This window comes from Rhinoraja longicauda, chromosome 36 (assembly GCF_053455715.1).
Source record: "Rhinoraja longicauda isolate Sanriku21f chromosome 36, sRhiLon1.1, whole genome shotgun sequence".
Lineage (NCBI taxonomy): Eukaryota > Metazoa > Chordata > Chondrichthyes > Rajiformes > Arhynchobatidae > Rhinoraja > Rhinoraja longicauda.
In genome coordinates, this window is record NC_135988.1 from 9,627,464 (window position 1) to 9,641,828 (window position 14,365).

Sequence of the window (14,365 nt, forward strand, 5' to 3'; positions counted from 1 at the left end):
CCTCTCACTAGCTAGGGAGAGATCCTTACCTTCCATCGACTGCATTGGAGACGTTCAAACTATCTTGAATCGGATTTTATTGGACTACCTTGCACTAAAGCTTGCACTGTATCTCTAAATCTAAAAATCTAAACGTTATACCCTTTATCCTGTATCTGTACACAGTGAATGGCTTGATTGTATTCATGTGTAGTCTTTTTGCTGGCTGGATAGCACGCAACAAAAAGCTTTGAACTCCACCTCGGTACATGTAACAATAATAAACTAAACGACAGAAATTTCCACTAGTGTGATGTGGTGAACAGGTCCAGTTGAATTTTAAGTCAATTTTATTCAACCATTTTCAGCAAGATTTAAAATCAAAGTGTCTGGAATGAAATTGATCATTTTGCATGGATGAGAAATGTAGAATCGATAGAACAACATCTGACTTTAGCGATCAACTATTATGGGCTACACGATTCAATTAAGGAATTCAGTGCAGAAAATCCAAAAATCCATTTGCACACAGGTCCACAGAGAATGCACCAATAGGAAATAAATCTATCTTGTGAAAACTGCTCCTTTCAATTCAAACTTTAATGTAAGGCACGACAGACCAGTCAATTTAATTGATTCAAATAATAATGAATAAAAGCCCGCCCACTAACAAATTCAATGCAGCCTTTCTTTGACAGCTGTGAGCGCCAAATAAAAATCACTAAAACTTACAAAACTATGGCAAAAACACAACTCTCATTTTAAATCAATAACCTGGTAACCTTAGAAGCACCTTGCTCTTCCCTCACAAACCAATAGACGAACATTAGTTTTAATTTTGTTTTAAGTTTCTATAGTGGAAATTTAAGCATTTTGTCCCAATGTCTTTTAAAATTAAAATTACTTTTCAATACTAAATTAGAAGACTATATTTGGAAACATTAAAAAATATATAAATGTGTTGAGAGTAAAACAAAACCATGGAGTGGAAGGCAAGCAGAGAAGGGAAAAGAATATTCGCAAGAAAAAGAAAAATAATCAATGCTGAGAATTACCACTAAAAGGAAACAATTAGGATTGGACACTGGACACTTACCTTGCTTAACCTGCCCAGATGGAACTACAGGAGAAAATTCATCAATAATTTCAGTCACCGGGTTAGAGAGGAGAGAGTAGTCAAGAATGGAGTCCTCTCCAGTGAGAGAATCTGAGCAAGGTTCAGTGGTGACAAGTACAAGGCAGGGAAGCAGAAAGAGGATATACAGCAAATGATTAGTAAAACATTATAAAATCTTACATGATGCTTATAAAAACTAATTTCTCCATGCAAGTCTCCCCCATATTTAAAATCATCATATTTAATTACCCCCTTAAAACACTTTAACCTCAGGGCAAAAGGATAGGAATGGTTTAGAGAGATATGGGCCAAATGCAGGCAGGTGGGATGAGTGAAGATGGGGCATTTTGGTCGGCATGGGCAAGTTGGGCCGAAGGGCCCGTTTCCTTCCTTACCTTTCAAGGTAACAAAAAAAGAAACTTGAAAGATTCTTTCAAGGTAACATCCTTGCTGCATGACTCTATGAAAAGATTCTTTCAAGGTAACAAAAAAAACTTAAAAACTGTAAAATGTGACTGTTTTTACCTCTGATTTTCTTCATCTAAACACGTTCCACTATTGAACATTTTTGAAAATGGACTTCATGAGTTTCAGAAATATGATACTCAGCAGTCTGGAGAATTCAATTATAATTAAACATAGCAGATGCAGTGCTTGACATGGCAGTGACATAATGCTAGTGCATTGTTCCTTTCACATATCCCCTGACTAAAGCTCATTTTTAAATTGATTCACTGTCATATTACATGTATTATATCAGTTCAATTTCCCAGAAGGTTTGCACAACCACAATTGTAGTTTCACTGGAAAGGACTCAATTTCAAGCAGATTTTTCTCACACCACTTTTGGAATGCCACTATAATTCCAAGTTTGAGGGGGAATATATGCTTTAGTTAAACACTGGGGGGATGTTGCGGAGGGGAAGAGGGGACCGGTACCTTGCTGTTGATAAACTTATCTGCTGCTGATGTAAATACATAATAACCCCATGTCTCGTATTACAGCTTCTCAGCTTGGACATCAAGCTGCAGTATAAATTTACTGTAAATCTACACGCATGTGTGAGATTAATTTTGCAGGTTCATTTTACGTGGTGCTGTTCAGCAACACAAAGTAAGCTCTGCATTGTGTGGAGCGTGGAAACTCAAAATGGCGGAACCAAGCCTGTTACAAAGCAAGGGGACTTTTATTTTCCTTTGTCACACAAAAGACAGATATGTAATAACTGAAGACATCATTTGAAGAACTCGCTACAATTGTAATGTTTGAACCATTTTATGGCCTCCACAACCTGACGTATTCTTTAAAACATTTCCGTTTTTCTCCCACCACCAACACTTTAACACATTTACATCCTGAAAAGTTGTGATCACTGCAGAGCTATGCTACAGAATTAGGACATTAAGCATTGTCTCTCTTCAAAGAACAATCTTCATTAGTTACACTCCCCAGCTTATTCTTCGTATCCTTGCAATTACTTTTACCTCAAATATTTATGCAACTCCCTTCTTAAGCCCACAATCAAATCTATACGAATTGCCCTATTGGGTAATGTATTCCAAATTCCAATCATTCTAATGGAAAAATAACTTTTTCCTCACATATCTGAGGAAATTACCTCACCTTGCCATCTAGCTTCTTAAACAGCGTTTATTGACAACTTTGCATCAACTAATGAAATGGATGAGGAATTAATGAATTACAGCAGTCTATGTATATACATAAAAATATATATCAAATACATGGATTACTCAGTAAAGTCTATTTAAAGAGCAGGGGAAACAGACATGTCTTTAACTTCTCCCAATAAAAGCAAGAACATATCAAGAATGAGTGTAGAGCAGTTGTATATAAATCTGTCACTTCGCAGTGCCATCAAAAAACGTTGGCAGCAGAACTTTCCAACCAAGACTCGTATTGGCCACAGTGTTATCATTGTCAATATCCTCCTATTCAATATCATGTCAATATCCTCCTGTTCAATATAATGTCAATATCCTCCTGTTCAATATCATGTCAATATCCTCCTGTTCAATCAGTTATCAAGTGCTCTTTCCCGTGTCTTAATCTACGATTAGCCTGAATGCATTCCTTGAATAAAGACCATCCAGATATCGGATGCTAAACTATTAACCCAACATATAAAACAGAAAAAGGTGGAAACTTAAGGCAGCTGAGAAAAACAAAGTTTCAGGGTGAAGGTAGACACAAAATGCTGGAGTAACTCAGCGGGTCAGGCGGCATCTCTGGAGGGAAAGAATGGGTGACGTTTTGGGTCGAGACCCTTCTATCTGAAATGACACCCATTCCTTCTCTCTAGAGATGCTGCCTGGCCCGCTGAGTTACTCCAGCATTTTGTGTCTACCTTCGATTGAAACCAGCATCTGCAGTTCTTTCCTACACATTCAGGTTGAAATTTCATCAGTGCTTCAGTATTTATTTCAGATTTTCAGCACCTTTATTCATGATGTTATTTATTGATATCTCCACCATTGATTCAAGAATAAAAACTTTACAACGTAAATATGCCATAAAGACCGTCTTCTGGCTTCACGGGAAAAAATCATGAACCAAAACAAAGGGGAGGATGAAGAAGGAGGCAAATTGCAGTAAAGTGCACATTAGCAGGAAACGGGAAGAGGGTGGTAGATCTGTGGATTATATCCCAATTCAATTTTTTTAAACTAGAATAATTTGCCGATTCAAATCCAACAATGTGCAAATTATTTGAGAGCCTAACAATGTTAGGTGCTGATGTTAAATGCAATGAGCATACCAACCTGACGGGTTTATAACGGCCACAGCACCCAAAGATTCCACCTGCATTGGTGCCAGTTGTTGAGTCTGTGAAGACTCAAATCCAGGTATGAGATTTCCCACTACTACCTCAGCATTTCCTTTTGATTCAGGGCACAAACAAAGAATTAAATGCAAGCAGACAATTGAAGTAATGTTAAGATGCATCAAGAAAACAGCCAAGCTGCCACAGAGCCTGAAGGGAAATGGGCAAAGCTTTAGATAATTCTACCCGTCCATATTATAATCTACAATATTAAGCCCTGAACTCTTTGTAGTATTGATAGAGACTTAGACATGGCAAATAAATTCCTTCAGATTATTCTCAAAGAAAGTTTAACTGAAGTACTTCGAAATAAATTAAAACTAAAATGACTTAATTTCATTAGAACTGTACATCAGAATTATGTTTCATTCTATAAATAGAATACCGAGCTATTCACAATAATTCACATTAAAGCTGGTAGAGAATTAGGATTCTGCAATGTGCCATGACTCAGTGGCAGATTTTAACAGGATGCAGAATGAACACAATTATGATGTGACAAGCAAAATGTTGCCAAACAAATATTAATGGCAAATAATGTAGGTGTCATAGAACTGACACTTGAATGCATTGTTCAGTCTTTTTTTCCCCCAGAGCTTTGCCAAAATAATTTGTTTTTCCTGTTGGATAATTGGTATCACTGCTTGAACAAATCAACTGTTCAGTAATGGACAATTTTTTCTTGTCACAAACAGGACTCGGGCAAATGAGAAGTTGCAGTCATGGGTCTGTCAACTCGGAGATCCATCAAAGTGCCTATGTAACACAGGCATACCCTGAAGTATATACAGTACAAGCACTGTGGCAGCTGGATGTTTCTTGAGACAGTTACAGACATATTAGAGAAAGGCACAGACTGTCACACCACAATCACCATCCACTACAGAAAAATGCTACACGATGGAACAGGGCAAGAAGCTGACACGATAAACAACTCACAATGTATTGTGACAGACAGAAACACAAGCAGAGTCAATGGAAGTGTCAAGAAGAGGAACAAGAGAATTTTCAACTCCAACCCCTAAAAACAAATGCTAGACATTTTACACAACTGATTGGGGACCAATTACTGATGACTGGATGCATAGACCAAAGTCATTGCCACATGACAGTGCCACAATGCCTTACCTAAGCGACAGGGTTCGTATCATTTTGCTACCATCACCCCCTCTTTTGCATTTAATATGTGTAATGTACTGGTGAGAATGCACCAAATTTTCACAGTGAAATGCCAAATAAAGGGGCCCTTAAATAGACTATTTTTTTAAACGTAGTGGGGGACTTAGAACAAATAGTCACCCAGGATGCCAACCTTGTGTACAACGCTTTATAATCGTGATTTATAAAACATTGATTTTCACAGAATTGCAAAAGGGGTCCGAAACTAACAGTTGAAAATACTCCAGATTCCTATAAGATGGGCATGCACACTGAAAAAAATGCACCCAGATATTTTTATTTTACCATTGATATTATCTTCATTACTCCCAAAGGGGTTAGCAAGAGATAGAAGGTCAGGAAGCAGAAAGGAAGTCTCAGGGGACTTCAGACCCTCTATGAGCTTTTCTGCATCAAGAATGAAGGAGAGAACAATGAAAAACAGATATAATATGAAATGCAAGCATAGAGTAGAAAATTACTTTAGTTCAGCAAAAAATAAAGTTACATAACACAGGTTAATTGACTGATCCGCACCAGCTCACAAGCCGTAAAATTCTGAGCAATCTGGAAGTCACTAATTCCCAAAGTGTATGTTGCAATTATGATTCAAATAGTTTCAGGCACAACTCCTCCAGATGTACTCTGCTAGTTTCACAATGGATATGCATGAAAAGATGTGAATGTTATAAAACCCTATCAAGAGATAATATTTAGTTGAATAATTTGACAATAAAATCACAGGTTTTTATTTTGCACTGAAAATCCAGTAATGTTAAGGAAAACAGTCCCAGCATGAAAATCCTCCAGTTCTACAAATATAAATTTCACTTATAAAACCGCTGGCTTTGGCATTGAGCTCTTATTAAAATGCAAAGCACCAGGATAGTGGCATATTAAAGAATTTTGACCTTCACCCAGGATGTCAACCTTGTGTACAACATTTTATAATAGTGATTTATAAAACACTGAATTTCACAGGATCTTTAAAGGGTTCTGAAACTAACAGCTTGGGAAGGAAAGGCATACAGGGAGGGGAAGGGAGAAATAAATGGGTTCCTGCCATTTTATTTTCATTAATTCAACCTCCATGTAATAGTGATGTACCACAATCTTTCAGGTTTTAATTCAGAGGAGACAGATGGTGACAATCATATATCCATGTGCAGCGGGTGCAATCTTTATAGGAGATCACCATCCAGTGACTTCTGCTGTAAACGGCTTTGTTCTGATATTGTTAACACTTAATGCATAGATCTATTAAAGAAACTCCTCAGTGCAACCTGCCCTGCTTTGATGACCAGTCATTTGACTACTCCACAATAGATGATGGGAGATTATAGTCTCCAAATGTGATATTACAATCGCTTCCCATTATTGTCTTGCAACAAGGAGCAGGAATCCTTGTTGATCTTCCATCACATTGGTCAACCGCTATTCTAACTATGGATGCCAACTGAAATACTATACAGAAAATGAGTGAAGGACTACCATTGCACATATTGTAGGCACTGGAACCCATAGACAAGTTCTGAAAGCACCCATCCATTACAAGGGCCCAAAGTATTTCTGAAATAGATTTAAACAATTACATTTCTAACATCCTTTTTCAGAAATAACTTGTTCCCTTATTCTTCTCAGAAATCATTACAACTAACAAAGTTTAATAATGTGCTGAAAACGACTCTTTTGAAACAATCTTCCGATGGTTCAAAGGTACTGAGTGAAACCAAATAAATGCAATTTGGTAAGTGAAATCACAAATGGTAAATTCTGAATAAAAAAGCAAACTGCTTGAGGAAATCAGCGGGTCAGCAGGATCTATGGAGGAAGTGGACAGCCGATGTTTCAGGTTTGGACCATTTTTTTTCAAGACTGAAGAAAAGAAGTCCGACCGAATAGTCGTCTATCCATTTCCTCCACAGATGCTGCCTGACCCACTGAGTTCCCTCAGCAATTTGTTTTTGCTCAAGATTCTAACATCTGCAGTCTCTTGTGTGTCCAAATGGCAAAGCTTGTTCAGGATTCAATTTTTTGTAACACACTTTAATCAGCTGGTAACATTCTGGATGAAGGAGTAGGGTTTGAGACAATACTAAAGCACGCCTATAGGATGAAATCATGGATTTACTATTTTCTTATTACTTGTGTTTTGTGATGTACTTAGGAAATCAGTAAACTTCGGATGCTTTCATTTGGTGGGATCAAAATCAAGTGTCAACCCAGGCAGGCACTGTTCATTATGTTCAATATGTCAAAGAATTGGAACAGTGTCATAGGCATGTCAAAGGGAATGCAAGTTACTTCTAATACACAGTTTTATGGATTTCAGCACAAAGCTGCAGAGCATCACTTTTGCTTTATAAAAAAAATCACTTTAATAGTAAGGAGTGTAGAAGTAGAATGGGAATGAAAGCTTCCAAGGCAGATGGTCTCAATGTAAAAACTGAGACGGAATAGGATGCAAAGCCTCAGAATAAAACACTGGTGAATGTCCCACATATCAGCCATTAACTTCCAACATTGCAGATGACAATATTAATTTGAGCCCAAGGGAAAAGTCTCATATTGATCTTCCATGATTGATTTTGTACTAACCTGATTGAGAATTTAATCAACAGCCAAATTCCAGGGCAAAAAAAATAAATCAGAGGCATTATTGGATTACAGAATCTAAAAAGCAGAGTCCATTTAAAATAGTTTAAGATGCGTCATTTGATAGATATTTAAAACCTTGGATTCTGTCACCAACTGACACTTTGGTACATTTTTATGTTTTCTCTCCCGCACAAAAAAGCCAGCAACACAGATGGTGAAGATGGCTTGAGTGTGAACCTAGGGGAATGTTGCAAATTCATTATGCTTTTTGTCAGCAATGAAGTGTCCCTTACACAGCAAAACTCTGACCCAACGTTGTTCCTTCAATAGAAACAGAGGGTCGCTCTACCCCTGTAGCATTTACTGATTACCATTCCCAATGTGAACTCTCTGCAGGGTAGATCAAGTCCCATGTTAGAACAAGGCGTCTCTTAAGCTTTGTACAATACTGAGCCTTCACTGATATGTTACAGGAACATTACATTGAACTACAGGCAAGGCAACAAAGCTTGGCCTTCTCTGATGTTCCAAATGCTTCAAGCTTGTGTTACATGCTGTTCTCAGCGTTAATCGACTTCTAAAGCCGATTGCTATTTGATGGGAAGTATGGTGTTTTTAGCACTCTGCAATGTGGCCATAACAGCAGGTATAATCACTGCCTCCGAAAATGCAAGCAGGAATAAAAAGAAGTGAGGCAGAAAGACTTGTACACTCTCACTTAAAGACACAGAAATGACCAGAGGATTGAAACCTTACATCTTTGTTCTCAGCAGTGTTTTTTTCCCCCAGCTTGGTATGTAATAGTGCAATGTGTTACCATGGGAAGGTTCAGCTATTCTCTTTCCAGTACTTTGCAGCATTGAGTAACTCTCTCCCGCAGAAAGTTAACAATCCAAAAGCCAGTTTAACCTCTCCACATCACTGGTAGTCAGACAGTATTGTGCAGATTTTTCAACTCAGGAAAATTTCTCAAGAGCCAGAGCTAAATTTGATTTGCATTTAGGGTATGGTTAAATGTTTCTGCGGCTTGTTGGGACACTTTGGATTGACAGAAGCTTAGGTTTATGTTATAAAGTCCATGTTTGATTCATCTGCTACACAACCTCTCGGTGAAGTATATATATTTAAATGCTCAATAACAAGAGAGCAGCAGGCTTTAAGTGAGGTGACGGACAAATGTCTTCATCTTTGGGAGTAGGGGGCTCATAACTCTAACCAACTCATAACTCTGACCAACTGGTCAATTTAAAACAACCCCTCACTATCTTGATCCCCAGAAAACTGTTAATAATAGACTTGCTCAACCTGATAAACAAAAGTTGTTAGCTACAATCTGAAAGGCCTCAACTATCCCAGCTTCAGCTCTGGATGGGATCCAAAGGTACACTCAGTAATTATTTACCTGGCGGATCAGATGATGGTACAGGAGTGAATGGATCGGGTACGTTAATTGGCGGAATGGCAGCGTCTGGAACCAGAAGTTCTGAAGACTTTTCAGCTGAGCCAATGTAGTAGATGAGAGCAGGTAGAAGAGAAGAAGGCAACAAGGAGCAGCAAAGAGGGAGGAAAGAAGCAGAGAACAATTACACATCATAAAAATGATCCATCTATCTTCGGTCACTGACTTCAATTTTACAGCCGATACAGATTCATTAGGCCCAACAGGCCCATACCAATGTTTTTTCACTTGAGAAATTACGCCAAAATGCAAGTTCTATGAATGAACTAAATGTTGAACACATGACATAATGTGTAAGTTGAGAAACTCCCTTTATTTTCTTGTGTTTCAAGTCACTTCCCCAAGGAAGGTTGTTACTCGAACCAACATATACCTGCTTTTATTATCGTGGCGCCTGACCTCCAGTGCACTGGCGGCATTTTCAACATAGAACGCAGCAGCACCATTTTAGAATGTAAAACTGCTATGGTTAAGATTGGTTTGCATACTAACCTGTCCCAGAGGAAAAGGGATCTATTCCAAAAGCGTCTGCCTGCACCTGGACTGGCGTTGCTGGAAGCCCTGGCATTAGACTCTCTGTGGCTGCATCGGTCTTCTCAACCTTGCCTGTGAAATTCAGAAACAATTAAATAAAAATGTTGCCCAATTTAAATAAATGTTTTGCACAAAAGAAAAAAAAGAAAAAATCACTAGAATGAAAAACATTTGCTCACCAATTAATCACAGCACATCTATATTGAAGATGCTAGACTGTGGTTAATTTAATCTATCTGGCTTTATCTTGCACTAAACGGTATTCGCGTTATTCCATTTATCATGTATCTATACACTGTGAATGGCTCGATTGCAATCATGTATTGTCTTTCTGCTGACTGGTTAGCACGTAACAAAAGCTTTTCACTGTACCTCGATACACATGACAATAAACTAAACTAATTTAAACAAGTCAAAAATACATAGGTACTCAAGGTATCGAAAGGCTGTAATAAAGAATGTACCTTTTTTTCCCCAATAGAACTCAGATTAATAACTATTTTTTAGCTTTAATTTAATAGTCCCATTTTAATAACTGATGGATTATCATGTATGTTGACAGAATGTTAATGATTTGTGGTTTCATTGAACATTTGTTTCATCATTTAAGTATTTTGGGACACAGAGTGCAATTTAAATCAAAAAATTTGTTTTCATTGTCTGTAAGTAGAAAAATAGAATTAAATGAGAAACAATAATGATTCAATGAATGTTCACAAAGTGAAGAGGGGAAAGCAAAAACAGACACTCAGAAAAATCAAAGACAAATAAAAAAGGAATTAAATTAGTTAACAAGGTCACAGATAATTCTGTCCTAGTCTCTTCATGCTCTTCCAGTACATTGTAGTACACAATAACAATCGATTAATTGGGTTTTGCATTGCTTCACTGGAAAGGCATAATACTCAACCATTATAGCAACGTCTTCCTAACATTCTTCATACATCTATATCTCTCTCACTTCACTTGACCTCAAAATAATGCATCCTCCAAATGCCTCCCAAATCTATTTTCCAATTGAAACAAAACTTCTGTTCAAATGAACTAAAAAGCAAATAGGCAATCTTTTATGATTCGTTACTTTCTGCCTATGTTAGTGTAGTTTCCAAAGCTAATCTCTCTGATGGCTGCCCTCACATGGTACGAAATGTAAATAACACATGCCTCAGTTCACAACCAGCATAAGGATCTCCAAGGGGAGTAATGTGGATCTGCTAGGCAACTTACAAAAATGTGCTTTTATTCAAATGTAGCTCTGCCCTTTAACAAAAGCACCGTGAGACTTGCATTAAAGAACATCAATCTGCTCAGTTCCACGGTTCCAATTCGTTTCAACAGTGCAACTGGGAATAGTTAAGAATCAATAGTTGCTGCATTGCTCAAACACTTCTTGTAATGATGCCAAGAGCCCAGGTACACTCGGAAAAACACAGGATTTAAATTGTTTGTGTTTATAGACAGCATGCTTGGAATTCAGATGTACACACTCAGAACCTCTCAAAAAGTGCAGAGTCTTTGTGAAGTAAACAGGAATAAAAATATGGTTATCCATACAGAAGCAGCCACACTCATTCTCAATCATGCTAATGACCACTACATTTTCCCTTTGTTCTACGAAAGATCAAAGTTACACCATCATTCATCCCCAAGTGCTAAAATAATGCCGGATTGAACGCTTAATTTGGTCACTGATTTTTTTTTGTCTGCTTTCGGAATTAATTCATCTGCTTCATTTGAAAGATTTTCAGGACGTTCAAAATTACTGATTCATGACAATTCATAAGTGGGGAGACAGATCTAACCTTCAAAAGAGAATTTGATACTTGGAGAATAAACTTCAGTAATACAATGAAAGGTGGAGGGAGTTACACTGACTGGATTACTTTGGTTTGGAGATAAAGCGTGGAAATAGGCCGTTCGGCCCACTGAGTCCCTGATGACAATTACAATTACAATTTTACCAAGCCAGTTAGCCAATAGACCTGTACATCTTTAGAGTGTGGGAGGAAACCGGAGCACTTGGAGAAAACCCACGCAGGTCATGGGGAGAGCATCAAACTCCATTCAAACAAGCATCCGTAGTCAGGATTGAACCCGGGTCTCTGTAAGTCAGCGACTTTACCGCTGCGCCACCGTGCTGCCCACTGCTCTTGTGAAGTATTCTTCAATTTTATACTTACTATCTTTGAGCTTTTCAAAGTCCTTGTTGAGTAGTTCCTCTGCAGTAAGTTTGGAGAAATTGTCATCAGCAAATGGGTTCCATGTAGAAACATCAGGAGGATTGTACACATTTTGTTGGGAGGTCCTTGGAGAGCCTGAGGGAGTGGTGGTTGCTGACCTGATTGGAAAAAAGGTCTTATGGTGAATACCTTACTATGGTTGGTTTCGACGTATTAAACGCTCCCTTCATATGTTACTGAATTCAGTTAAGAACAACCCAATGGTTTTGTAGATAAATGTATTCCCCGTGTATTGCAGTCAGAGTGGTCCAGATTCAATTTCAGGTCTACGCAGAGCTGAATGCCTTAGATTGGACTAGGAATTCACCCAAGTATTCCTGGACTAGGTAGTATAAGAAAATAACTGCAGATGCTGGTACAAATCGAAGGTATTTATTCACAAAATGCTGGAGTAACTCAGCAGATCAGGCAGCATCTCAGGAGAGAAGGAATGGGTGACGTTTCGGGTCGAGACCCATCTTCAGTCTGAAGAAGGGTCTCGACCCGAAACGTCACCCATTCCTTCTCTCCTGAGATGCTGCCTGACCTGCTGAGTTACTCCAGCATTTTGTGAATAAATACCTGGACTAGGTAGAGTTGGTAAGACTGGATCAGGCTCCGCTCCATAAGACCTAGCACGTGGATCGGACTTTGGAAATACAGTAACTCCAGCATTTTGTGTCTATCTTTGGTTTAAATCAGCACCTGCAGTTCCTTCCTACACAAGAAATTCACTGTATTTTGTACATGTGACAATAAAGCACTATTGAACATGAGGGATGGAGGGATTGTATATTAGAGTGAGATTGGGGTTAAACAAAAGTGCCAGTGATTATTCGTTAAAGTACTGACAGATGTAATATTGAGTGCTCCATTCCTAAACAGTAACATCACTTGGTGTCTAGGATTACCATTTGCTCGTAAAGAGGTGTGAATTTGTAATTCGTTGCCGAATGGAATGGAATAGACAGTCTGCACGGTGCATTTAATCAGCCAGCTGAATAACGACACTTGAGGGTAACAAATAAAGTATGATACTGGGGGTGGTGATTGAGGCGCAAATAATAGAGGCATTTGAAACTTTTGGATGGGCATGTGGATATGCAGGGAATGGAGGGATATGCATGATGTGCAGGCAGATAGAAATGGTCTTGGCATCATGTTCGGTACGGAAATTGTGTGCCAAAGGGCCTATTGTTGTGCTATACTGTTCTATGTTCTAAAAAGAAAGATAGGAAGAGACTTTAAGAAATCATAATAGATTATATTGTCTGCTGGTCCCATAAAATGTATTGCAATTCCTTCAAGACAAATTATTATAATTACGACAGGCAAGGAAATGAGTGTTCATTATCAAAATAAATTAAACCTACTTGGATTTGTTTAAACCAGCTTCTGCAGCTGCAGCAGCCAGGAGCTGGGTTGATTTACTGACTGGAACTCCAAATACTGCACTGTAAGTGACATCGCTCAGAATCCTCCTGTGCCCTGCACGCTGAGTCTTGGGGGACAACGGAGGAGTCACGGACATTGGCACCAGTTTTGGAGACTGGTTTGGTGCCACCTCTGGCGGTGGCGGTGGAGGCGGTGGCTGCGGCTGCTGAGGCAGTGGAACCTGCGTCTGCAAGGGAAACCAATCAGCAGAAATCAGTGCATTACACAACATATACCTACAATCACAAATAGAGGTCAAAATGTGGCTTTTGGAGTGCTTGAGTTATTGTTTAGTTGAGCTTAGAAATAGATACAGCGCTGAAGCAGGCTCTTCGGCCCACCGAGTCCGCACCGACCAGCGATCCCCGCGCATTAACACTATCCTACACTCGGGACATTTTTTACATTTATACCAAACCGATTAACCTACAAACCTGTAAGTCTTTGGAGTGTGGGAGGAAACCGAAGATCTCGGAGAAAACCCATGCAGGTCATGGGGAGAGCATACAAACTCCATACAGACAAGCACCCATAGCCAGGATCGAACCCGCGTCTCTGGCTCTGTAATCACTGTAAGGCAGCAACTCTACCGCCGTGCAAACGTGCTGCCCAAATCAGTTTCACCAAATGAACTGCAACTGTTAAACACATACTTACCTATAATGACACAGTATCCAAATGCAAACCAGATCTGAGCACTCTTATTATGATTTCTGCTTTTGTTTCCAGGATTAAGGAAACAAAAACGCCATGAAAGTTTTCATGGAGCACGTGATTTCTGGTAGCTCAGGACTGTTCTCTTGTTGTTGGTAGGATGGTTCAGTTGCCCAGCAGTTATCAGGTACTGAACCATCCTACCAACAACTAGAGAACAGTCCTGAGCTGCAATCTACTTCATTGGAGACCCTCGGACTATCCTTGATCGGACTTTACATTGCACTGAATGTTATTCATGTTATTCCCTTTATCCTGTATGTGTACACTGTGGATGGCTTGATTGCAATCATGCATAGTCTTTCCGATG

The 14,365-nt window shown here is 38.9% G+C and overlaps 1 protein-coding gene across 8 annotated transcripts in view; it reads right to left on the minus strand.

Moving 5' to 3' along the window:
* Nucleotides 1–14,365, minus strand: part of aak1b (AP2 associated kinase 1b) — a 104,422-nt gene that overhangs the window by 25,269 nt on the left and 64,788 nt on the right. For 3 of the 8 annotated variants that reach the window (XM_078428778.1, XM_078428784.1, XM_078428785.1), the window contains exons 12-18: nt 13,281–13,528; nt 11,869–12,026; nt 9,647–9,760; nt 9,098–9,193; nt 5,404–5,505; nt 3,878–3,994; nt 1,076–1,186 (exon numbers count right to left, since the gene is read on the minus strand). In XM_078428778.1, the coding sequence (XP_078284904.1) occupies nt 1,076–1,186; nt 3,878–3,994; nt 5,404–5,505; nt 9,098–9,193; nt 9,647–9,760; nt 11,869–12,026; nt 13,281–13,528 (946 nt within the window). The remainder of the gene's footprint in view (nt 1–1,075; nt 1,187–3,877; nt 3,995–5,403; nt 5,506–9,097; nt 9,194–9,646; nt 9,761–11,868; nt 12,027–13,280; nt 13,529–14,365) is intronic. The other 5 variants (XM_078428779.1, XM_078428780.1, XM_078428781.1 and 2 more) reach the window with 5 other exon arrangements.